Here is a 23,733-nt window from a genome sequence, read left to right as displayed (position 1 = left end):
CAGAACATATTTTTGCCTTTAAAAACGGGAGCTACCGCACAACATTCCCCAACCGCAGAGCCTCATCGCTGATGAATGGAAAGGAAGGCAAAGTCTCGAGACACGTTTTTAAAGTGAAAGTTCACCCAAAAATGAAAGTTCTGTCATCATTTACTCACCCTCATATTGTTTTTTTCTGGAACATAGAATAAGATATTATGAGAAATGTCTCAATGTTTCTTGTAAATCAACGGGCAAAATGGACAAATGGTCAAAACTGTTTGGTTACCAACAATTTTCAAAATATCTTAATCTATGTTCCGCAAAGCAAAGAAAGTCAAACAGGTTTGGAATGACATGAGGGTGAGGAAATGATGACAGAACTTTCATTTTGATATGAACTATATATAAAAGTTGAACTTCTTTTAATTTGACACGAACAAAACAAAAAAGCTGCTTGGATTGAATTTATACGGAAATTTGATGTGACTTCCACCCAATTATGCCACATCCCATTAGCATTAATTTAATCTTAGCAGATAAAATCCAGAACTCAGCTGCTGAAGCTCAACAAGTTTTCTGAAAAATATCAACATACTCGATGCAAATTAAAAAAAGGATTCTCATGAGGTTGAAAAGGCACCGCACACAAACAATGATGTGATTCTGGGAGCTGTAATGTTAGTGGGCCTTTGGTTGGAGGGGTCATCTTGGTGTTGGATCAATGTGATGTGTTGTGGATGAAGAGATATACAGGACAGGACAGGTAGAACGTGTTACCCTTTGGACTATGAGGCATGTCAGTGCAGGGCCCTAATTATACACTTACATGCATAAATACACCTCACACACAAACACACATTACCTAATGCTAATACACAAAGATACCCAAAGGGTAATGCAAGTATTTAGCTTATTTATCAAAAATAGGGCTAAACTGCACTGGCTCAACTAGTCACTTGATGTTGACACATAAAACATAAGTGCACAAACAAACACACAGTTTTCAATTAGCTTTTAGTTTAGTCTCGCTTTACACTCACCCACATACTTCTAGACAAACACATTCTTTTTCTGTGAATATTTACCCACAATGCTCAGTCTATGAATATGGACAATCAATGGATCCTTTTCACAGACTGTGTTCACAGTTATCAAAATTGCAAATCTAGTGTAGTTTTTCATATTTTAATTAAAGAAAATGTTAATATGCATTTATAACGCTTTTATTACCCTGGCAGTAAACTACAAAAAACAAACTAACGCTGCTGCGAGGGCGTTTCTAATACAACGACGGCACATTTGACATCATTCTCTCTTCTAACCGCTGTAATCAATCTCTCAACATTTTTCCCTCTTTTGGAAAAGTCATAGAAATGCTATCATGTATTTTTTCTTTTGCTATTGGAGAAAATACAAAAATTATATTTGCTGTCATCTCCCGTTCAGCACTACAGAAGTTTATCCAACTATGACGACTTCTGCTTCTGAGAACCCCGAAAATGTGAAAAGGGTCCATAACACAGTAACTTATGAAGACATAAACACCCATGCATTTGTACCCTCCAAAAAAAAGTCACGTCTTGGGGTTCTACTGAAACATGCAGAAGTGTTTATTTAGTGAAAATCACAGTGTTTCATTTGAAACAATGCAGTCTGACACACACAGCCATCAATCTGCTTCAGGGAGGAAAATAAAAGACAAAACAGAAGGAACTTCATTTCATTCAAACGTTAAAAATCTTTAGCCTGTGTTGGTTGTGACAGTGAAGAGCCGTGTAGATGAGTTTGAGGTATACTCTTTGTGAGGTGCGGGATGGGGTGTGGGGGGGTTCAGGGAGGGAGGCGCGAGGGCGGGGAGAAGGACAGAAAGCAGAGGCAGGTAAAATAGCCCTCTCTCACCTCTGTTCCTGGCGTATGACGCAGCATCCACACAAACTCCAACACTGCCATGAAGATGGCCACCAGCAGACCACACACAAGCACCACGAAGATCCCACCAATGTTCTCCATGCCCAGACCTACACAGAAATACACAACATGAGAAACGTCTTTTAACAGACTCCGTTTGGACCAGCAGTTGAGTGACAGGTGGTTTACCTTTCGCTCGATGATCCTCCTCTTTCGGACACTTGCCACCATCCCACCATTTCCTCTTCAGGATCTCCAAGCGGTTTTCCTCCTGTAGTTTGAGTATGGCCAGGTCAAACTCATCTCTGTAGACAGAGCCTGAAACAAACAGTCATAAATATCCATCTTAGAGAAGTCAAAAGTCAGAGCTGGATGTATCATTTCTGCTCTGCTGACTCTGTTCTTTTAGCTTATCGTATCCTAAGCCCTTTCATTAATCATGTTGATTAAACATCTGTTGGACATAAATCCTTGGTTAACATTGGTTAAAATCAATTTAGTGCAATTTATATTCAGTCAATGGATTAGTTTAACTTCAGCGATCCGATTAAAGCCTGGTGTGCACTGTGCAATTTTGGCTAAATATAAAAAGATTTCTTTCATTATAGGGCAAATTTGGCAATCTTGCATCGCTTATTTTAACATGCTCACTTGCGACCAATTAGTCAATGGACAGTGTCCATTTATATTAGTGGTGATTTGCAAAAAATTTATAAATAATAATGATACTGATAATAATAAAAATGTATATATATATATATATATAATTAAAATGATTTAAACTTCCTTTCAAAAGTTTTTTTTAAAGAAATTAATACTTTATTCAGCAAGGATAAATACTAAGATTTCTATTACAAATAAATGCTGTTCTTTTGAACTTTCTATTCATCGAAGAATCCTGAAAAAAAAATTATCATAGTTTTCACAAAACTATTAAGCAGCACAACTGTTTTTAACATTGTTAATACAAATAAGAATTGTTTCTTGAGCAGCAAATCAGCTGATTAGAATGATTTCTTAAGTATCATGTGACACTGAAGACTGGAGTAATGATGCAATATATGAAGTAATATATTCAAATAGACAGTTTTAATTTGTAAGAATATTTGACGATATTAGTTTTTACTGTATTTTAATCGAATAAATGCAGCCTTGGTGAGCATAAGAGAATACTTTTTAAAACATTAACATTTAATCTTACCGACTCCAAACCTTTCATTAGCATTCCCTTCATGTTATGATCATACTACATTGAGTTTGCTCAGGAAAAATATGGTAAATTCACTTTTTTTTGTGAAGCCTTAACAGACTTTTTCTTTTCCTTTCAGGTAAATTTAAAACATAAACATAGTGTGTGTGGTACCATTTCAATTTCCTATGTTAATGAGAATGTCAGATTTTGACAAGATTGATCGGCCAGTCAACGCTGTCAATCGTACGGTGACAAAAATAAAGCTGAAGTTGCACAGTCTGCCTCGACAATCTGACTAGCCATAAAAAACTAAAAAACAAAACAATTTGCAGTGTGCAAGACTCACTGGTATATTTCTATGCAGATTTGAATTAGTTGCATTTCGATCAATACAAGTCCTGCTAACTCCACATAAACTCTAGTCATTGTTGTTTCCCCAACAGAAACTCATTTCTCACCCAGAGGCATGCCAATGCCATAGCCCTTGGTGTCCAGCAGGCCTCCGATCTGGGTGAGGTTGCAGTTACGCTGGCGGTAGTACTCGTTCATGGTGCTCTCCAGCAGGTAGGCGTAATTGGAGTTGAGCACTCGGGCGATGCCCTCCTCCGTGCTCTTCACGAACACACTGGGTTGCTTGGAGTACATGAAGTTCCACATGCGCTGGTACGTCTGGTAGCGGGAGTTCTAACCGAAGAAAAGGAAATATTAGTGTGGTGAGCAGGACGTGAGAGAGCGGCGCGAGGCCGGTGGCGTGATTGCTGATGAGTGACACCTGTGAGACGCACCGGTCTCGTATCTCTCACGGAGGAGCGACTACAGTGGAGATCGAGAGAGGCCAGGCCTGGATTTTATGTTGTGTTTTGTGTGGCCAGCAGTCGTCCGCGAGGGGCTGCTGGCTTATACTTTCATTTTGTATTTGTTTTATTTTATTTATTAAACTTGTTGAATGTTCGCCGGTTCCCGCCTCCTTCTTCCCATAACAACTGGACCTTGTTACAATTAGGATCATTATACGCATTCCTGCTTGCTCCTCAACTTTCATCTGGAGTCCTGACAGCCAGTCACTAGAGCTTTGAGAAGGCGAGACTGACTGTGTTAACCAAGGACTTGGTGGTTGATAAGCTGACAGTTTGACATGTTGATGTGACAGCTGAATATGTGAAACAGCCTGTGCTTGCTGAGAGACGGGTCAAGAAACGGCCCCTCGGAAGCATCAAAATGTGTGAATTAGTCTGGGCAGCCCTCTGGAGAGGGAAAGATATCGAGGGGGACTGATATTAAGACAGCAAACAGATAAATCCCAAAGTAGGGAAGAGTGCTAGCGACATGGTCAATAAACCTGCCGACAGGCCATTGATTTGTGGGTGGAGTTCTCTTCCATTCTGTCCTTGAAGATCTCACCTGGAAGAAGGTCATGGTGGACCCGCCGTGCATGGTGCCATATTCGATGGCCGTCTGGTCAGCCAGATCGTCCACCGACTCGATGGGCACCTCCATCCTCTGCACAGTGAGAAAGGCCGCCAGGTTGGCTGTGTAGGAAGAGATGATGATCAAGGTGAAAGCCCACCTGGAATGACAAACCAGTTTTAGGCACGAGGAACACAACGCAGAAGCAGTTCTGACCCAACATCAAAAGAGCTTGGAGCTACTGTGAGCTTGGCATCCGAATGAGAAGTTGAAAGGCTTCTCTGAATACTGTATGCCTGTTCTGAATACTCAAAAATAGCTTGCTTTTATTCTCCACTGACCTCAGTGTGCTGCAGTCGGCAAGGCCTCGAAAAATGACAGTATAATAACGCAGCAGAAAAACAGAGGCCAAGTGAGAGTATCACTTTTATCTGCTATAGGGTATAGAAGAATGCAAAGACTCCAAAAACCAACATAAATGCATAATGAGGGACAAAATGACCTGTACTGGATTCAATGTTTGTTTTTTCAATTAATTTTTTTTTTTAAGAATTTGATCATACACAAATGTATAAATGTCTCTATCATTTGTTATCTTTGGTCTAAATTGGTCTGCAGGTTAATCCAGTTATCCAATCACATCCACTGTTGAGGCAAAGCCACGTGAGTTTTTTGTTGCACATTGAATGATTTATTCGGTAAATGTGTTTCCATCATAGTTTATACATATGCTTATTGGATAAAAAAATGTATCCACTCCAACTGAATGCATACGTTTTTTTATGCGCATCTTTCATTTATGCGCATCTTGACGATTTCATCCAGCTGTTTTTTATGCAATACCCCAAAAAGCACATACAAACAAGTGGATGGAAACATATCTATTGAAATAAAACATATGACAAACAAAATAAATAAATATATGTACATTTTTGAGGCCCCCATAAATGATTAAGGAGGAAAATGTAAATATCAATAAACTTCCTGACACTCTGGAGACCAGCGGCCTGTTTCAATAAGGAGGTTCAACCAGCTCTGAGTTAAAACTTAAAACTCGGAGTTGATTTACCCTGAAATGGGAAACTCTTGAGTTTTCAGTTTCAGAACAGCTGAATTGAGTTAGTTCAATCAACTCTGAGTAGACTGACCATGATTATGAAAAGCCATGATCGAAATTACGATTCAGCATGACAACAGCAACCAAAACAAAAAGACATCCGCATACTTCTGAGTCAATACGCAAGTTTAATTCTTAATCACTGTTAAAATATCAGAGGTGAAAACTGGTAGAATGGTAAGTTATTGAACTAATATTCACTTTCATGGTATCCCACGGGCAAAAACAAAAATTAAAATAAAAAAGAACGTGGCAGTAGCTAGAATGAAGTATAAAACTATACTTTAATCAGATAGGCTAAAGCTTAAAGCATAAAAGGTTCTTGGATGTAGGCTACATGACTTTACAAAGATTTGACATATTAAATCATTCAGTGTCTATTTCAATATGCAGAAGCTTTTTCCACAGTGTGCTTTTCACATAATTAAATGTTCTCTAATCCAACCTGTTACATTTCTTAATTAGGGCAAGAATGCAGAGGCTCGCCAAACCTGGACCAAGACCACTGACAGATGAAGAGGAGATGGTAGAAGAATATTAAAATCCAACAGGAAAAAATGTGCAATGAATGAATCTACTTCCACTGCAAAAAAATGCTTTGTCTTGTTGTATCCAGTCAACATCACTAAAGATTCTTAAATCAAGACATTTTCTAAATAAGAAAAATGACATAAGGTATTTAGTCTTGTTTCCTGGAAGAAAAAAAAAGAATTAAAGTGCATTTTTCTTATTTTGCAAACTATCTGCCAATGGGGTAAGAAACATAATTATTTTATTATATAATTATATTATATTATAAATATTTGTACTTGAAATAAGCCAAATATACTCAGTAAGAAAAGCATTTTTGCAGGGTGAATGAATATATGAATGAAGTATTAAAACATCGATTACGCTTTAAAAAGGGAGAGGAGACAGAAAGAAACGATACTCGGTTACTAACGTAACCTCGGTTCTCTCTAGAGAGGGAACGAGTATTGCGTAAGTTTAGCTTACGCTACGGGAAAGATTCATCTTCTCGAGATATTGAAGCCAAAAAATTATCCTAATTTTGTATTCATTGTCAACGCAGTGCAGCAGCTAGCAGACCTAGAGCAGGCAGTCTAGCGTGCTCATTGGCTGCCCTGCAGGCAACTGCTGCAGCCTACCAGTGAGCCCGGCGTGACGTCACGCCCAATGAAGGGCGCTCGCGCCTTCATAGCGTCACAGCCCGCCAGAATGGGCGTGGCTTAGCGTATAAAAGAAGGGGCTCGTAGGCTGAATTCCCTGGTTTTTCGACAACTGAAGCGAAGTCGCTCGTGGCGCGAGCACGGCCGGTTACGCAATACTCGTTCCCTCTCTAGAGAGAACCGAGGTTACGTTAGTAACCGAGTATCGTTCTCTTACGAGAGGTTCTCTCGTATTGCGTAAGTTTAGCTTACGCTACGGGAACACTTTGTCAACGCCGTGCGCGCCAAGCATCCACCATGAGACCCCGAACTTCAGGGGAGCCCAATAAGTGGGAAAAATAAGGTGGCCAGCCATGCGGGCCATCACTTGTATATAAGCACACATAGGGAATACAGAGCAGCGCAGTGGTCTGTATAGGCACATGGCACATACCCTACTGGTGCAGCTCAACCAGGAGAGCTGAGTCACGTGAGAGTGATCTGAGCAGAATATCTGGGCAGAATACACATCCCTTTCAAACTGACAAAAGTTTAGCCTGCAAGGCGGGAACCTCTAGGTTATAAAACCTGACAAAGGTAGACGGGGAGCTCCAGCCCGCCGCTACACATATGTCATGGATAGAGATCCCACTGGACCACGCCCACGACGAGGCAACGCCTCTCGTGGAATGAGCCCTGATACCCAAAGGGCATTGCAGACCTTTTGACGCGTAAGCGGCTGCTACAGCGTCCACTATCCATCTGGACAGGCTCTGTTTCGAGGAGGCGAGACCCTTGGTGCGCCCTCCAAACGAAACAAACAGCTGTTCCGAACGCCTGAAGGAGGCGGAGCGCGTAATGTAAAACCTCAGCGCCCTAACAGGGCAGAGGAGATTCACATCACTTTCGCTGTCAGATGCTGGCAGAGCTGACAGTGAAATGACTTGCGCTCTGAATGGAGTGCCCATCACTTTAGGGACATAGCCATGTCTAGGTCTGAGGATGACTTTAGAGTCATTCGGCCCGAACTCCAGACACGATGCGCTGACAGACAGCGCGTGCAGGTCCCCCACACGTTTTACTGATGACAGTGCAATCAGAAAAACGGTTTTTAGTGATAGATATTTCAACCCCACGGAGTCCAGTGGTTCAAATGGAAAAGCTTTCAGGGCCTCGAGGACCAATGAAAGATCCCACACAGGAACCGACGGGGGGCGCGGCGGGTTCATCCTTCTAGCTCCTCTAAGGAAGCGGATGACCAGCTCATGTCTTCCCAATGACTGGCCGTGCGTCGGCTCTGCGAACGCTGCCACGGCCGCCACATACACTTTGAGCGTGGATGGGGACCTCCCCTTATCCAACATCTCTTGTAGGAAAGTGAGCAGATGCGCCACCAAAATCTGATTCTCCCATCGCGGGGCTATGAGGAGCACCGAGTGGCGTGCTTCCCTGATTCTCTTGAACACTTGAGGTAACAGAGAGACCGGAGGGAAAGCATAAAGCGGGAGGCTGGGCCAAACCTGGGCCAGCGCGTCCTCGTCTTTCGTAAAGAATATCGGACATTGAGCGTTGTCTTTTGACAGAAATAGGTCGACCTCCGCTCTGCCGAATAGGCGCCTGGACAGTTTGTCTGGGCCGTCGTTCAAATGGCCAGGCACGTGCGTCGCCCTCAGCGAACGCAGGTGCATCTGAGACCACATAAGGAGGCGTTCCGCCAGATTGCAGAGATTCCTGGATCTGACACCGCCCTGACGGTTGACATAGGATACCACAGACATGTTGTCCGAGCGGACAAGAACATGTTGGTCCTGTATGAACGGGAGGAAGCACTTCAGTGCGTTCTCGACCGCTAACATCTCCAGACAGTTTATGTGGAAACACTTCTCTTGATCTGACCACTGGCCGAAGGCCGGTCTGTGACTTTTCGGTAAGAGATGGTTCCCATCATCACTCCCTGCTGGTACAAGTCGGCTACTAACCAGGGCTGCAGAGCCGCTATGCAGGTCTGAGTCACTCTGATTTTCTGGCCGCCAGACACCCAAGCTCGGCAAGACGCGCGAGCATTCAACCAGCGCTGGAGCGGGCGCATGCGCAGTAGGCCCAGCTGAAGGACCGCTGCAGCTGACGCCATACAGCCCAACATCCTTTGAAATGTTTTCAGAGGGAGAAAGCTGCCCTTCTGGAAAGATGCGGCTAGGTGTCGAACACGGCGCGCGCGCTGCGTCGATAAACATGCCGTCATAGTCACCGAGTCCAGTTCTATTCCTAAAAAGGAAATTGACTGGCTGGGCGTTAATGAGCTCTTGGTCCAGTTGACCGTGAGACCCAAGCTTTCCAGGTGACTGAGAAGCACTGTTCTGTGAGACATCAGTTCTGTCTCTGACTGTGCCAATATCAGCCAATCGTCCAGGTAGTTCATTATTCGCAGCCCCTGACTTCTCAGGGGGGCGAGCGCCGCGTCCATGCACTTCGTAAATGTACGGGGTGCTAGAGACAGGCCGAACGGCAGGACGGTGTATTGATATACCTGACCGTCGAAGGCGAATCTCAAAAATCGCCTGTGACGGGGTATTATCTGAATCTGAAAATAGGCATCCTTCAGATCTAGAGAAATAAACCAGTCCCTCGGGCGAACGTGCGCGAGGATTTTTCTGGTCGTAAGCATTTTGAACGGTCTTTTCGCAAGCACCTTGTTCAAATGTCTCAGATCGAGGATGGGCCTGAAGGCTCCGTCCTTCTTGGGTACGAGAAAATATCGGCTGTAAAAGCCTGACTCGCTCAGAGAAGGCGGTACCCTTTCTATTGCCCCTTTGCACAGCAGCTTTGCTATTTCTGCGTGAAGTAGGTGTGCTACTTCCGCATTCACTATCGTCGCGGTCCGGGCTCGGAAGCGCGGGGGACGGCGAATGAATTGAAGTGTATAGCCATGCTTTATTGTGCTCAGCACCCGTTCTGAAACCCTTGGGATAGCTTCCCATGCAGCTACGTGAGCCGCTAGGGGGCGAATGGCCTCCAGGTTCAGATCGCCGCCATTCGCGGGCTTGTGAAAACTGAACCGGAGCCGAAAGCGTGGCGCGCGCGCTCTCGGTTCTGGGCAATGGCTGCTCGCTGAAAACCGAAACCGGCTGATTTATGTGGGATGTCCCAATCATAAGGGATGGGGAACATTCTCTTTCCACTTTTTGTCGCGCGAGCAGCGCTCTGGGCGGAGAAGCTTTCTGCAAGCGTGAACGCGTGTGCGCGGGCACGAGACTTACAAGTGTATTTGACGCCCCGATCGAATAGGATGGGGAGCGTCTTATTAACGCCCTGCGCCTTGTGATAACACTTAGACGCGCGGGCGGCGCCCGGGGAGAAGTGTGTGTTAGTAAGCGTGAACGCTCTCTGGCGGGCACGAGACTTACATTCATAACCTGCTTCATTGACCGTGTTACAGAGCGGGCAGACAGTGGGCACAAACCTGTGGACACATTTCTTACACTCAACACTCGAGCGGCTTTTCTGCGCTTTATGAGAGTGTGCTCTGTGAGTGACACGGAACGTGTTGTGCTTGTGTGTAGGGGTGAACACTGGGGCGTGGGCACTTTCACTACACTTAAGACACCAACGGCACTATACTCTTTTGAGATTTCTCTGGGTCGCCGTGAAGACGGCGTATGTGTGCAGGCGAGAGGGTAAATGAACCGGCTCGTTGGCTGCTAAATGGACCACTGCAGTAGCCTGTTTGAAGGGGACTGACAGGGAAATAAACTTTGACGGCGGTCCGGCCGCAGCGGGACACGCGCGTCTTTCTCTCTCATAGTTTGATATGAGTCTTTAGTGATAGAGCGGGCAGAAAAATAGGCATGGGCACGAACTCGTGGACACATATCCTACGTTCAACACTCGAGCGGTTTCCCGCTTTAAGGGAGTGGGCTCTGTTCTGTGAATAACACGGGAAGTGTTGTGCTTGTGTGTAGGGGTGAACACCGAGATGTGGGCACCTTTCTACACTAAAAAACACCATCGGCGTGAGCCGGATCCGAAAACGGCGGCTTGCTGAGGAGAGCCGCATAAATTTTATCTGCTGCGGGAGCCAGGATCGAACACGGGTCTCTGGCGCGAAAGCTTAAGGTTTAGCCACTGAGCCACATGGGGAAACAACGTAAGCTTTAGTTGGCGCGAGCAGATAAGAGAGAGAGCGTCATCACAGTTTTCGTGTGCGTGTCGGCATTGTCTGCAGGCGTGCGTGTTATAACAGGCTCTCTACTGCAGTATAGACATTACCAGCCGCTCGAACTAGGAGGAGCTGGAAAATGTTTGAGAAAAAGAGGGGGTTTGTCAAGCCTCGGCGGGACAAAAAACCACTCTTTCCTTCTTTCGCCGGTGACGCATGCGCTCGGGGCGCGCGCTCGCTTTCTGTACGTAAGAAAGCTGGTCGCGCGAGCTGCATAAATTTTATCTGCTGCGAGAGCCGGGATCGAACACGGGTCTCTGGCGCGAAAGCTTAGAGTTTAGCCACTGAGCCACGGGGGAAACAACGTAAGCTTTAGTTGGCGCGAGCAGATAAGAGAGAGAGCGTCATCACAGTTTTCGTGTGCGTGTCGCTCGGGGCGCGCGCTCGCTTTCTGTATGTAAGAAAGCTGGTCGCGAGCTCAGAGAGGAGAGCTGCATAAATTGTATCTGCTGCGAGAGCCGGGATCGAACACGGGTCTCTGGCGCGAAAGCTTAGAGTTTAGCCACTGAGCCACGGGGGAAACAACATAAGCTTAAGTAGCGCGAGCAGATAACAAAGAGCGCGCGCGGCAGCTTCCTTGTAAAGGAAGCTAGCCGCGGTTAGAACAGCAGTCCATTGTGGCGTGTCCCTCGACCTCATCCTCGGACGCGACGGCAGTGAGGCTCGTGAGCGGCAGCTGCGCGTCGGTGAAGAGAGGCGGGGAAGGCGAGAGCGAGGCTCGAGGGAGGTTCTCCGGCGAGCGCGTCGCTGTGGTCACAGGTTCCGGCTGTCCACAGGAAGTGCGAGGCATCTTGAAAAAGACGCTCGCTGCTCTTTTAGGAGTAAGAGAAAAGAGAATACAACAACAATGTAAAAAGGATACGTCGCCGGATAGCGTAGCTCGCACGGATGGCTGAAGGTGGCGAAGACGGCCGGCTTCCTCAGCGCTGTCCTGGCTGGCTGTTCGCTGTCTCGACGGCGACGGTGGCTTCCCTCAATCCAGCGATGCGAAGAGCTCGCTGAAGAGTCGAAAAATCAGGGAATTCAGCCTACGAGCCCCTTCTTTTATACGCTAAGCCACGCCCATTCTGGCGGGCTGTGACGCTATGAAGGCGCGAGGTCACGCCGGGCTCACTGGTAGGCTGCAGCAGTTGCCTGCAGGGCAGCCAATGAGCACGCTAGACTGCCTGCTCTAGGTCTGCTAGCTGCTGCACTGCGTTGACAATGAATACAAAATTAGGATAATTTTTTGGCTTCAATATCTCGAGAAGATGAATCTTTCCCGTAGCGTAAGCTAAACTTACGCAATACGAGAGAACCTCTCGTAAGAGAACTGGGTTTACTGAAGAAAACCTGCTTCCGACCTGGTTAGGTTCACAGAGTAAGTTACTGACTCTGAGTATAAGTTACCTCTCTTTTGGCTTGACTTACCCTGCTTTCTCGGGTTTGACATACCTCCCCATTCTGAAACGTTTCCCTCATTTCAGGGTTAACATAATCAGAGTTTTCACCTAACCTCCTTTCTGAAACGGGCCTCTGGATCCAAACACAACATATGCTGTTGACAGTCAACGCAGGTCTTTTCAGAAGAGAGAACTTGTTTATTGTGCACTCTTACCATACTCCACTGACGCAGCGAGTGGACAGGGCTCTGGGGGCGATGGTGGAGCCTTGCTGCATGAAACCCCCCACAGGAAACCAGAAACTGTTGCCCAGAGAATACTGGTTAATTAGCAGGTTACAGCGCCCCTTCAGGCAGGGGTGCGGGTTGTACCATTCGTAGGGTGTTAGCCTGTGTGCCACAAGGAGCGACAAAAAAGAAAGGATAAAAATTAGTAAACATAAATGAACAATTTTAACAGTTGGCAGAGCATGAAGTCACCAGAGCTCCCTGTTGGCCATGTAACCTGGTTTTTGTTCCCTGAAGGGGCTGTGCAAGCTTTAGCCGTGACTGACAGGACACTAATAAAAATGCACTGCACTGCAGGACTTTGTGCGACAACCTCACATTACAGCTCTGTTGAAATGCTGAACACAAGCAATGCAGAAAAGCTAACACAGGTCATACTTCAATAAAAATGTCTAAAAATATACACATTGTAGAGATGCAAACAAAGAAAAACACACATGCACAAAATCTCCAATGATCAATTTATATAAAATTTCCTGACAGGTAATGTTTAGTGAATAAAAACACAAAACACAGAATGCTGGGAAAATCAGCAGGCTACTGTGAAAGAGTATAAAACATGTCATTTCTTTTTTGATCCAATGCAAAGCTGGAATAAAAAGTGAGTTTAAAATGAAATATCTACAAAAACACCCTTGTTGGTCCTAGAACAGCATTCTGACCAAACCATCAGATTTCAGGGTTAAGTTTAGGACTGTTTCATTGGAGCAACAAAGGATATTGATCCTGGAACAACAACATTCCTATTAACCAACAATCCTAATCTCTTCCCAAAATCAGAGCGCAAAGATTAGTTCTTATAGTAGGAATATTCCAGAATTCCTAACAACTAATCTTTGCCCTCCGGTTTTAGTGTATGGGTAATGTATGGTTTGTTGTTAAAACTCGCTCGCTCGCTCACGCACACACACACACACACACACACACACACACACACACACACACACACACACACACACACACACACACACACACACACACACACACACACACACACACACACACACACACACACACACACACACACACACACACACACACACACACACACACACACACACACACACACACACACACACAATCCATAAAATGAAAGTGATTGGTGTATTCAAGGAAGACTTTTAGTGAATAGACTGTTTCTAACATAAAGGTACCATTTGACAACAGAATACTTGGAATATAGAGCATGACTCACAATTATATTGCCTTTACTGAGCTTTTTTGTCCATTTTGAGTGGTGACAGGCCCAGTCCCCATCGACTTTCATTGTATAGAAAACAGCTGGGAAAAATCTTTAAACTGTTTCCACTAAAGTCATACAGGTTTTGGATGACATGATGATGAGTAAAAAATTTGTTTTTGTTTCTTTTTCATTTTTAGGTGCACTAAATGTTGTTTGAAATCTGTATGACTTTCAAACGAAGAAGTTTAGCAGAATTTCCAAGCTACTTTCCATACAATGAAAGAGAATGACGAGAAAGGTTTATTCTAGAGCAGCTGTAAAGCCAAACAATCTCTGTTACTTTAATTTCCTATTATCACTGTAAAGCTGCTTTGAAATTCTATAATGATCTATATTGTTAAAAGCGCTAAATAAATGAAGGTGACGTGACCAGCGCAGTCAAGCTTTTAGTGAATGGTTAATTCAATTTCAGTCTGTTTCTGACATAAAGCTACCGTATGACTTAAGAAGACTTGTGCATGATTCATACGGACCACTTTTATGTTGCTTTTATGGGGCTTGACAGCCCAAGTCTCCATCCACATTCATTGTATGCAAGACAGCAGACTAAAGTTCTTGAAAATCTTGTCATACAGGTTAGGAGCGACATGAGGATAAGTAAATAATGACGGCCTCTTTTCCATTTTTAGCTGTGCTACCCCTTTAAGGACAGTGTCAGTGCTATTAAGATCCTGCAGGTGTCAGTGTGGAGCTGAGTATTTACCTCGCCACCAAAAAGAGCACGCAGCTGACTGCCAGGTACGCCAGCAACATGAAAAGCCAAACCCCAGGAGAGAACGGATCCAAAAAGGAGAAATACCCAGGTCTTCTTCCCTATAAAAACACACAGGCAACATCAAGACTTCTAAAACTAACATCACAAAGATCCTATAAGCCTATATCATTCAATTCCAGTATTTAAACATTCTGAAGATTTCAGGTTAAAGACATTTTAAGGCTTTTACAGTTGATTGGCTTGATCCAAACAAAGTGCTTGATTTTTGGTCTCCTAACCATTTTGGCACACTCGGAAGATCCAAAAACCGCTGGAACAGAACTCGGGAACCGATTCTGTACACAATAGTCAAATCCAATTATCTCTCCAAGAGGTACTTTGACAATCGGTGGTCAGCAATAACTTAACAGTCTCTTATCAGCAAGAAACTAAGTGTGAAAGCACCAAGGCTAATCTATCTACACGGCACAGGTGTTTTACAGATGGCAAATCTAAATAGTGCCAGCGATGGATACACTCGCAAACAAATCATTTGGGCTGTTTTTTTTTTTTTGCCTGAGACTACAAAAGCCAGGTTTACTATAGTGCTGAAATGAGTAATTATTCCACTATCTGTCCTGCACCAGGCTGAAAATTCATTAATGTGCCCACAATCATCTCCATATTAGTGTAATTGAATGGCATTGCTGTTGAGCTGGACACTAAAAGCTGTAATTATACAGCAATAAATAGAGCCAAGCCTGTCTATGGTAGATATACAAGAAAACTGATGGGCTCTCCATGAAAAAGCTGGTTCAGGTGTTTTATTCTTAGTCAGGTTGCTTTAAACTTCCTTACGGAAACTGGCAGAGGGATGGCAAAATTGGGCGTCTTTGTCTTTGAGAAGCGCTGCTGCTCCGGCTGTCAAAATAAAACCATGCAGAAGCAGCCACAGAAACCTGCAGTTATACCACCTCAACCAGCCTCTCTCACCAGGGCTCCCTTGTATCTAGTTTACCAGGTCCTCATTAACATTTTGCACTACACACAACATATTAAATTACAGAGGAGACTGCAGAGCTGTTATTACATGTGTGGTCTTCTTACCATTTTGCTCCTAAGATATTCAGCATTTGTACTTATCACGGCTTCTGGTAACAATGTTCAGCACAGAGAGTTGTTCATGGGAAGAGAGATTACTTCTCTCTCCTTTTTAAAGCTGTCAGTTTATTAAAACAATTAAACATGCCTTTTGGCGGTAACGTGATTGATCTTGAGTTTGAATTTTCTAATTATTATTATTTTTTTCATTTTACAAATGTAGGGCATTCACTTCCTGAATAATAAATAAAACCACTGCTGGCTTTCTCATTAGCGGCGTTTCATTCATCGGTGATGTTTCATACTTTAATGATAATTACATTTCACCATTCAATGACTGCAAATTGATTTTACTTTTGTTTAACACCTCATTTGATTTTGTAATTTTGCCATTTTAGGATTTTGAAAGGGTGTAAAACAAAAAAACACTATTTGAGATTCTGAACTTCAAGATCAAATACATTACCATTCAAAAGTTTGGGGTCAGACATTTTTATCTGAAAGAAATTTCTTTCAGCAAAGATGCTTTGAATTAATCAAACATGACTGTAAAGACTTGATGAGGACAAACATTTCTCTTTTAAATAAATGTTCTTTTGAACTTTGTATTCATTTAAGAATCCTGAAACAAATCATCATGGTATCCACAAAAATATTAAGCAGCACAACTGTTTAACATTGATAATAAGAAGAAATGATGGTAAGATGGTAAGAGCACAAAATGCTCTTTGGATCTTTTTCAAACCATGCTGGAGAACATGATCAGCTCAAGTATATGGTGTCAAAGTCAATATCAAATACTAAACGAAATAAATTTCCAAGAAACAATGACACAAAATAGTATGGAAGCTTGTTTCTGCCACAAAGTAAAATTAAAACAGGTCATTGTGAGATAAAGCTTAAAATAAGTCACATAAAGAAATAAAGTGGCAACTGTAAGATATAAAATCAAATTATGAATTATGAAAAACACAGTCACATTATGAAATATAAAGATACAATTACAATGAAATATACAGATACAAAGTCAGAAAATGTGAGTTTAATTGTAAGATGTTACAACTATAATAAGGTCACAAATTAGGACAAAGTCAAAGATATTCAGTCAAAAGTTACACTGTAAGAAATAAGAAAGTTACATTGTGAGATACAAGGATTTACTCTGAGACAGAAATGGACTTCCATAAAATGGTGATTAAACATGCATTTAATAAAAACATGTAAAAATGGTTATATACGGGTTCATCAGGTCTCTCTTTTCTGTCCCACACACCAGAGTGTGGTGTCCTGATCATTAACTCTTAAATAGTCTCTTCTGTGATTTGCTGTTTGCTTTAGTGAAGCGTCTGCTACAGGAAGAGAAACAGTGATATACTGTCAGTGCATGTTTACCAGCCACTGTCAGATCGACTTGGGCTGAAAAGATTTGAAAACTTAATGTTCCATTGAATTCCGCTGAAAGACGCTCTGTGCGGTAACATTCACAATATTTCATCATCTGTCACTGAAAATGTCCAGATTTAAAAATCGTCCTGCTGTAGACTCATTTTAAGCAGAACTATGCAACCGTGGCGGATTGTAAACACACATAGCTGGAAACAGCCAGATGCATTATTTTATATCTATAAAGTACGTCATGAAACCAAGCGAACTGCTGCAAGACAAACGCTCAGTCGTGAGCCAAGAGGGCTCAATGCCGTAGAGGCACAGAGGTTCTTCACAGCCGCTCACAACTTGAAAAACGTGGCCAGTGGGAACATGGTCTTGTCATAGCTGGAATGCTTCAGTGAAAAAAAGTGCATTGACTTCTTTATGTTATGACTCTTCTTAGTGGCGCTAAGAAGGCCCCCCCCCCCCCTCCCCTCCATATACACACATGGATATCCTTCATCTCATAATGCACACAATGGGAGTGCTGCTCCTTTGGGGCAGCGGATGATCTTGCCAGTGCTAACTGTACCATCTAATTAACTTGTTGCACGAATTAGTTATTTCATCCTCAACCACACCTAGTCTCTCTCCCTCCCTGCATGCATCACATTTAAATTTGAATGCATTTGTGTGTTTATTCAAACTCTTCGCTGCACTCATATTTTTATACACAAACAAAACGGCACGTTCCATACGTTCATGTCTACCACTGCGTCCAATTACACGCTGCGATGGAGAACCCACTGTACCTCCAAACATGTAATTAAAACAGGGCCGAAGGCCACATTTTATTCCATTTGCCATTGCTATTGATCAAGCTGAGGATTTCATTTAAAGTTTGAAATAAGCTATGGGGGTCCTTGTAGAAATCAAAGCCTGCTGGATCAATAGTAAGTGGATTAAACCTAAACAAGTGCACGCACAAGCATCCAAATATTGAGAGGGCCATGGCTGTGGGGTATGGATGAGTGAGAAGAGATTATTCTGGGCAGGAGCACCGGAACTTTAGTCAACTCGGGTTGGACAATGAAACTGAAACACTGGCCCATTATGATGTTGGATGTTTCACGCATATATTCGTGGTCTGCTTAAATTCCATCAGTAAGAGCAGAGTGTGAAGGTTGAATTAGCAGAGCAATAGCCCACCTGTGCATAAAATATTGCAATCCACACAACATAATGGGAGGACAAAAAGAGGACAAAATTTTAGTGCGCGTCTCGCTGGCTCATCTGTGACCAGGACAGCAAGTCTTTGTGCTGAGAGTCACGGTATCCAGGGTAATGTCGGCATACAACCAGGTAGGACAAACTATGTAACGGTGTTGGCCGCCCTAACATAAATCAATTATTTTAAAGAAAAACTTTGGCCGTCAGACAGGATTAAACCTGTCAAAATTTAAATTAACCCAGGATAGCAAAAAGTAACCACCTGTTACACAATAAATCACAGTAATAATCCCAGAAAAATTCAGTTCACAAGGGATATTTATTCTTCAATAATATAATGTTCATAATAATAACAACAACACAAAATCCTTTAAAAAAGGAGAAAAGAAATGGAAAGAAAAAAACAATAAAAATAAAGTTCAACACTAGCAGTAGTAGATCAACTCTGTCTTTTAAATCCGTGCAGAAAACGCGTCACGCTAATACAAGTTTGCAGATTCGTGTCCACATTCATTCACAAATTGTCCATAAAAAAGAAAAGAGAAAAAAGTAAACATTTGATAAACATTTCATTCATTTCGTTGTAAATCAACAACATCAAACAACAGTTTTAATGGGCAGCAACAATTACGAAAAAACACTAAGCACACAGAATGTGCGAATGTGAAAGGTATGCGAGTGGGTGCCCGTGTAGTAGTGTGTAATGGCGGCACAGAGGTACTGACCAAGTTTGCAGGTATGAAGGCAGCTAGAGAGTATCGCGGGTCATCGTCAGACACCAAGATAGGCGGATGAGCAGCTTTGACTTGTCTTCAGAACAGCTCAAAAACAGTCGGTCTAGAAGTGCAACACTTCAGTCGAACTTCGCGACACACCAGACATCAAACACAGGAAGCATCAGATTGACAAGCGGCCGTCTTTCCACAATAATCCATCACTCTCACAACTGGCAAACCTCGCATGCAAACAAACGGATGACACGTCTTTTCCAGGTACGACACACTTCCCTATATCGAACTTCCTTCCGTCGTTAATTGAAACACTCCACCCATTTACGCAAAGGGAAAGGGAAAGTGAGAGTAAAACAAACTATGTTGTGGCACATCCAACAGGAGTAACTGTAGACACAAGAGGAAGCTGTCTGAAAGTAATGTCCAGGTATTAATCTGGGTTGTATCCAAAAAACCCAAAACCACAGCTGCCCAACTCACTGCAGAATTAAATACACACCTCGACTCGCCTATTTCCACCAAAACTGTTTGTCGGGAGCTTCACAGTGTCAATATTCATGGTCGGGCTGCTATAGACAAACCTTTGGTCACTCATGCCAATACAAAATGTCAGTTTCGTTGGGTAACAATAGTGCAAATCTTGGGCTGTAGACCATGTGAAATGTGTATTGTTCTCGGAGTCCACCATCACTGCTGTGTCAGTTGTGGGCTGACACAGCAGTGTATAACAAATATAACTTACTAATCAACATATATTAGATATTGTCAAATATTGCCAATCAGATTAATCTGACATCGCTAGCTTTTATCTAAATTGTTATCGCTACCACAACACACTAGTATCTCGCTAGCCTGTTAACCTGCCATCCGTGCTTGCCGTCTCGTGCGCGCTCACGCCTTTTACAAGTCCATCAAACAACTGTGGTGAGAAGGATCAGTCAACAAACACAGTGAGTAATGTCTACTCCTGTTATTGTCACTTGCACTTCGTGTCACATGTCTAGTATAGCCTTCTCTGTCAGCAGTGAGGAAACTTTAATCGAGGAAATTATGAATGCAAGGGTTTTAGATACTGCTTTGGATGCGACAAGCTTAGTGAACTCTGTACATTGTTCGGTTCCGGCTGTAGAGCCAGTGCAACAGGGCAACTGGGTGACCATGAGACGCTGTAGTCGTGGGACAAAACACCGCTCTTCCGTTCCGATTACAACATTAAACAGGTTCTCCCCACTCAGTGAAACACCTACTGAGAATCCTGCTGAATGTGCCCTAGTTATTGGTGATTCTATTACACGGAATGTGAAAATAGAGCCACCAGCCACCATAGTCACATGTTTGCCGGGAGCCAGAGCGCCTGACATCAAAGCAAATTTAAAAGTGCTGGCTAATGCTAATCTTAAATTCTCTAAGATTATTATTCACGTCGGCACTAATGATGTTCGACTTCGCCAGTCGGAGATAACTAAAATTAACATTAAAGAGGTGTGTGAACTCGCAAGTACGATGTCAGTCACTGTAATTTGCTCTGGGCCCCTTCCTGTTAGCCGGAGTGATGATATACTTAGCAGACTGTCCTCACTCAATGGCTGGCTGTCTAAGTGGTGTTTGCTAAATAATATAGGGTTCATAGACAATTGGAAAAGTTTTTGGGGCAGACCGGACCTGTTGAAAAGAGATGGTATTCATCCCTCCTGGGATGGTGCCGCTCTTCTCTCTAGTGATATGGCACATAGTCTTAGAGCTCAAACATGTATTGGGGCTCAGGTCAGGAAGCAGACAGACTGGCTAAACCAACCGTCTGCTAGCTGTCTCACGTCACTGAGGTCAGATAAATCCCATCACACAGAGACTCTTTCACCTAGATATAATCATATAGAGACTGTGTCTGTTCCCCAAATTAGGAAATACAAAAAACTCCCAAACCCATTTAAGGGTAAAAATTGAATCGATGTTCAACAAATAAAAAATAGATATAATATAGATGAACAAATGATAAACCTCGGGTTGCTGAATATTCGATCCCTTACTTCAAAAGCACTTATTGTTAATGATATGATTACAGATTATAACCTAGACGTGTAGAAACCTGGGTAAAACCAGACAATTACATTACTTTAAATGAGTCCACCCCCCAAGATTACTGTTATAAAAATGAGCCACATCTGAAAGGAAAAGGGGGTGGTATTGCTGTAATCTATAGTATTATCTTCAGAATTACTGAGAAGTCTAGTTTCAAATATAATTATTTTTAAGTGTTGGTGCTTAATGTAACACTATGTAGTGTAAATGATAAATCGCGCTTGACATTTGTGCTAGCTACTGTATACAGGGCACCAGGGCACCATACAGACTTTATCAAAGAATTTGCTGATTTTTTATCGTAGTTAGTACTGGCTGCAGATAAAGTCCTAATTGTTGGTGATTTTAATATACATGTAGATAACGAATATACCGACTAAGCTACTGAAAGAAATGCTTCCAGAGGTCATAGATCCTCTTCTTAATATCATTAATTCATCTTTGTCACTAGGATATAGATATACTTTTAAGCTGGCTATTATTAAACCTCTTATAAAAAAAACACAACTTGATCCTAGAGAATTAGTCAATTACAGGCCGATCTCAAATCTACCCTTTTTGTCAAAGATACTAGAAAAAGCAGTATCCTCACAACTATGTTCCTTTTTAGAAAGAAATGGTATCTGCGAGGATTTCCAGTACCATAGTACTGAGACTGCTCTCATTAGAGTTACAAATGATTTGCTCTTATCATCCGATCATGGTTGTATCTCTCTATTAGTGTTACTTGATCTTAGTGCTGCATTTGATACCATTGACCACAACATTCTTTTAAATAGACTCAAAAATTATGTTGGCATTAGTGGAATTGCATTAGCATGGTTTAAAACATACTTATCTGACCGTTATCAGTTTGTAGCAGTAAATGAAGAAATGTCTTACCGATCACAAGTTCAGTATGGAGTACCACAAGGCTCAGTACTAGGACTGTTGCTGTTCACTCTGTATATGCTACCCTTGGAAGATATCATTAGGAAGCATGGGATTCGTTTTCACTGTTATGCCGATGATACTCAGCTCTATATCTCTTCACGCCCCGATGAAACTTGCTGCCAATTTAAGAAACTAACGGAATGCATAGCTGATCTAAAAATTTGGATGACTAGTAATTTCCTATCACTTAATTCTGAAAAAACAGAGTTTCTAATGATTGGACCAAAAACCTCCACACGTACTAACCTAGAATACTGTCCAACAATTGATGGCTGCTCTGTCAAGTCTTCGTCGTCGGTTAGGAACCTGGGTGTACTCTTTCATGCGTTCATGACCTCAAGGCTAGATTATTGTAATGCTGTTATGGGTGGTTGCCCTGCACGCATAATAAACAAACTACAGCTGGTCCAAAACGCAGCAGGTAGAGTTCTTACTAGAACCAGGAAGTATGACCATATTAGCCCGGTTCTGTCAAGACGGAGAGACGGAGACGGACTTTTGACTTGAGCTCGGTGACTTCTAAGGGCCCCCCCCAATGATTTAAAATGTGATGATTTAAGCAAAACTTTCTTCAAAGGTTAAACCAACCTTTTATTTTGACGGGTTGCTGTGTAGACCTTTGTCTCTGTGTGTTTTTATGATATGACGATAGTTTTTCTCAAATCAAGCTGAAATGCTGCTGAAGTGACTCTCGGAGCGGCTGTGTAAAGTTCATGGATTAATGTCCTCATATAGGCTGAAAACATCGCGAGCGTCATGCGTGCCTCAGTGTGTGTTTGAGTGTTGTGGTAAATGAAACATCATTAAATGGTTCATTCAGAGACACGCAGAACATGCATGATTCCTATTTAAATACATTTTATGCGAATATTCACATACACTAGTCTATATCGCGATTTTATCCAAGATATGACAATTCCGTGAATTTCCTGGTTATACAGTAAATTCCGTTTTTATGCCTGGATTCCGCGATTCTGTCCGTGTTTTCCGCATCGCAGGAATGAAATATAGTCCTATGGTTGCCAACAGCCGTAAAAAACATGAAGAAGTCATCGTCACTTTTTCAGGATCAGTGATACTTAGCAGTTGTATTTCCGATTTGAGCTTGAACTTTAGAAATGCTTGGGAAAATGTAGCTTGTGTGTAGTGTGTGGACGCTACCGCACTACTTGATCAAAAAAGAGCTTCGCTACTGAAAAGCTATTTGATTCAGAAAACAGCGAAACTACCACCACGCTACAGAGAAATGTAGTTAAACTAGTAGCGTCACTACTTGTAGCGACACTACTGCCCAACATTGCTAACAAGTCAGAAAATGTTTTCCTCCATCAGAATCACATAGTGACACTGCCACTGTTCTGGAAGAGGAATGGCTCAAAATACCTCTAGCCACTGTAAAGTACTTCCCAAGACGAATTGATGCTGTATTGGAGGCCCTACACAACATACTTATAAATAATCAATCTATCTAATCTATATAGTGTATAGACATAAATATCTATACACTAGATATACCCCCCCACCCCCCAACCTACCCCAAAAACAACAACAATTGCCTATTGATATCTGCCAGCCCAGCCTTCTATAGCTGCCAAGAACTGGGCCTGTTCATGAGCCCAGCATTCTTCCATGTAGTGAGATCACAATCCACCTTTTCAGCCACTCCCCCACAGTAAAACTTTTAGGGGGCCTTATTCTGAGTCAGACCAGAGCAG

The 23,733-nt window shown here is 42.8% G+C and overlaps 1 protein-coding gene across 1 annotated transcript in view; it reads right to left on the bottom strand.

Annotated features, from left to right (window-relative positions):
• Positions 1 to 23,733, bottom strand: part of grik4 (glutamate receptor, ionotropic, kainate 4) — a 424,662-nt gene that overhangs the window by 2,894 nt on the left and 398,035 nt on the right. Inside the window, exons 15-20 of the mRNA XM_056263373.1 lie at positions 14,586 to 14,695; positions 12,568 to 12,741; positions 4,484 to 4,649; positions 3,541 to 3,766; positions 2,080 to 2,208; positions 1,882 to 2,000 (exon numbers count right to left, since the gene is read on the bottom strand). Of these exons, the coding sequence (XP_056119348.1) occupies positions 1,882 to 2,000; positions 2,080 to 2,208; positions 3,541 to 3,766; positions 4,484 to 4,649; positions 12,568 to 12,741; positions 14,586 to 14,695 (924 nt within the window). The remainder of the gene's footprint in view (positions 1 to 1,881; positions 2,001 to 2,079; positions 2,209 to 3,540; positions 3,767 to 4,483; positions 4,650 to 12,567; positions 12,742 to 14,585; positions 14,696 to 23,733) is intronic.

The sequence above is a fragment of the Rhinichthys klamathensis genome, unplaced genomic scaffold, assembly GCF_029890125.1.
Source record: "Rhinichthys klamathensis goyatoka isolate OS25496 unplaced genomic scaffold, OSU_Roscu_1.1 h1tg000206l_1, whole genome shotgun sequence".
NCBI lineage: Eukaryota > Metazoa > Chordata > Actinopteri > Cypriniformes > Leuciscidae > Rhinichthys > Rhinichthys klamathensis.
Note: the sequence above shows the minus strand (reverse complement) of the source record. Positions and strands in the feature narration are given on the sequence as shown.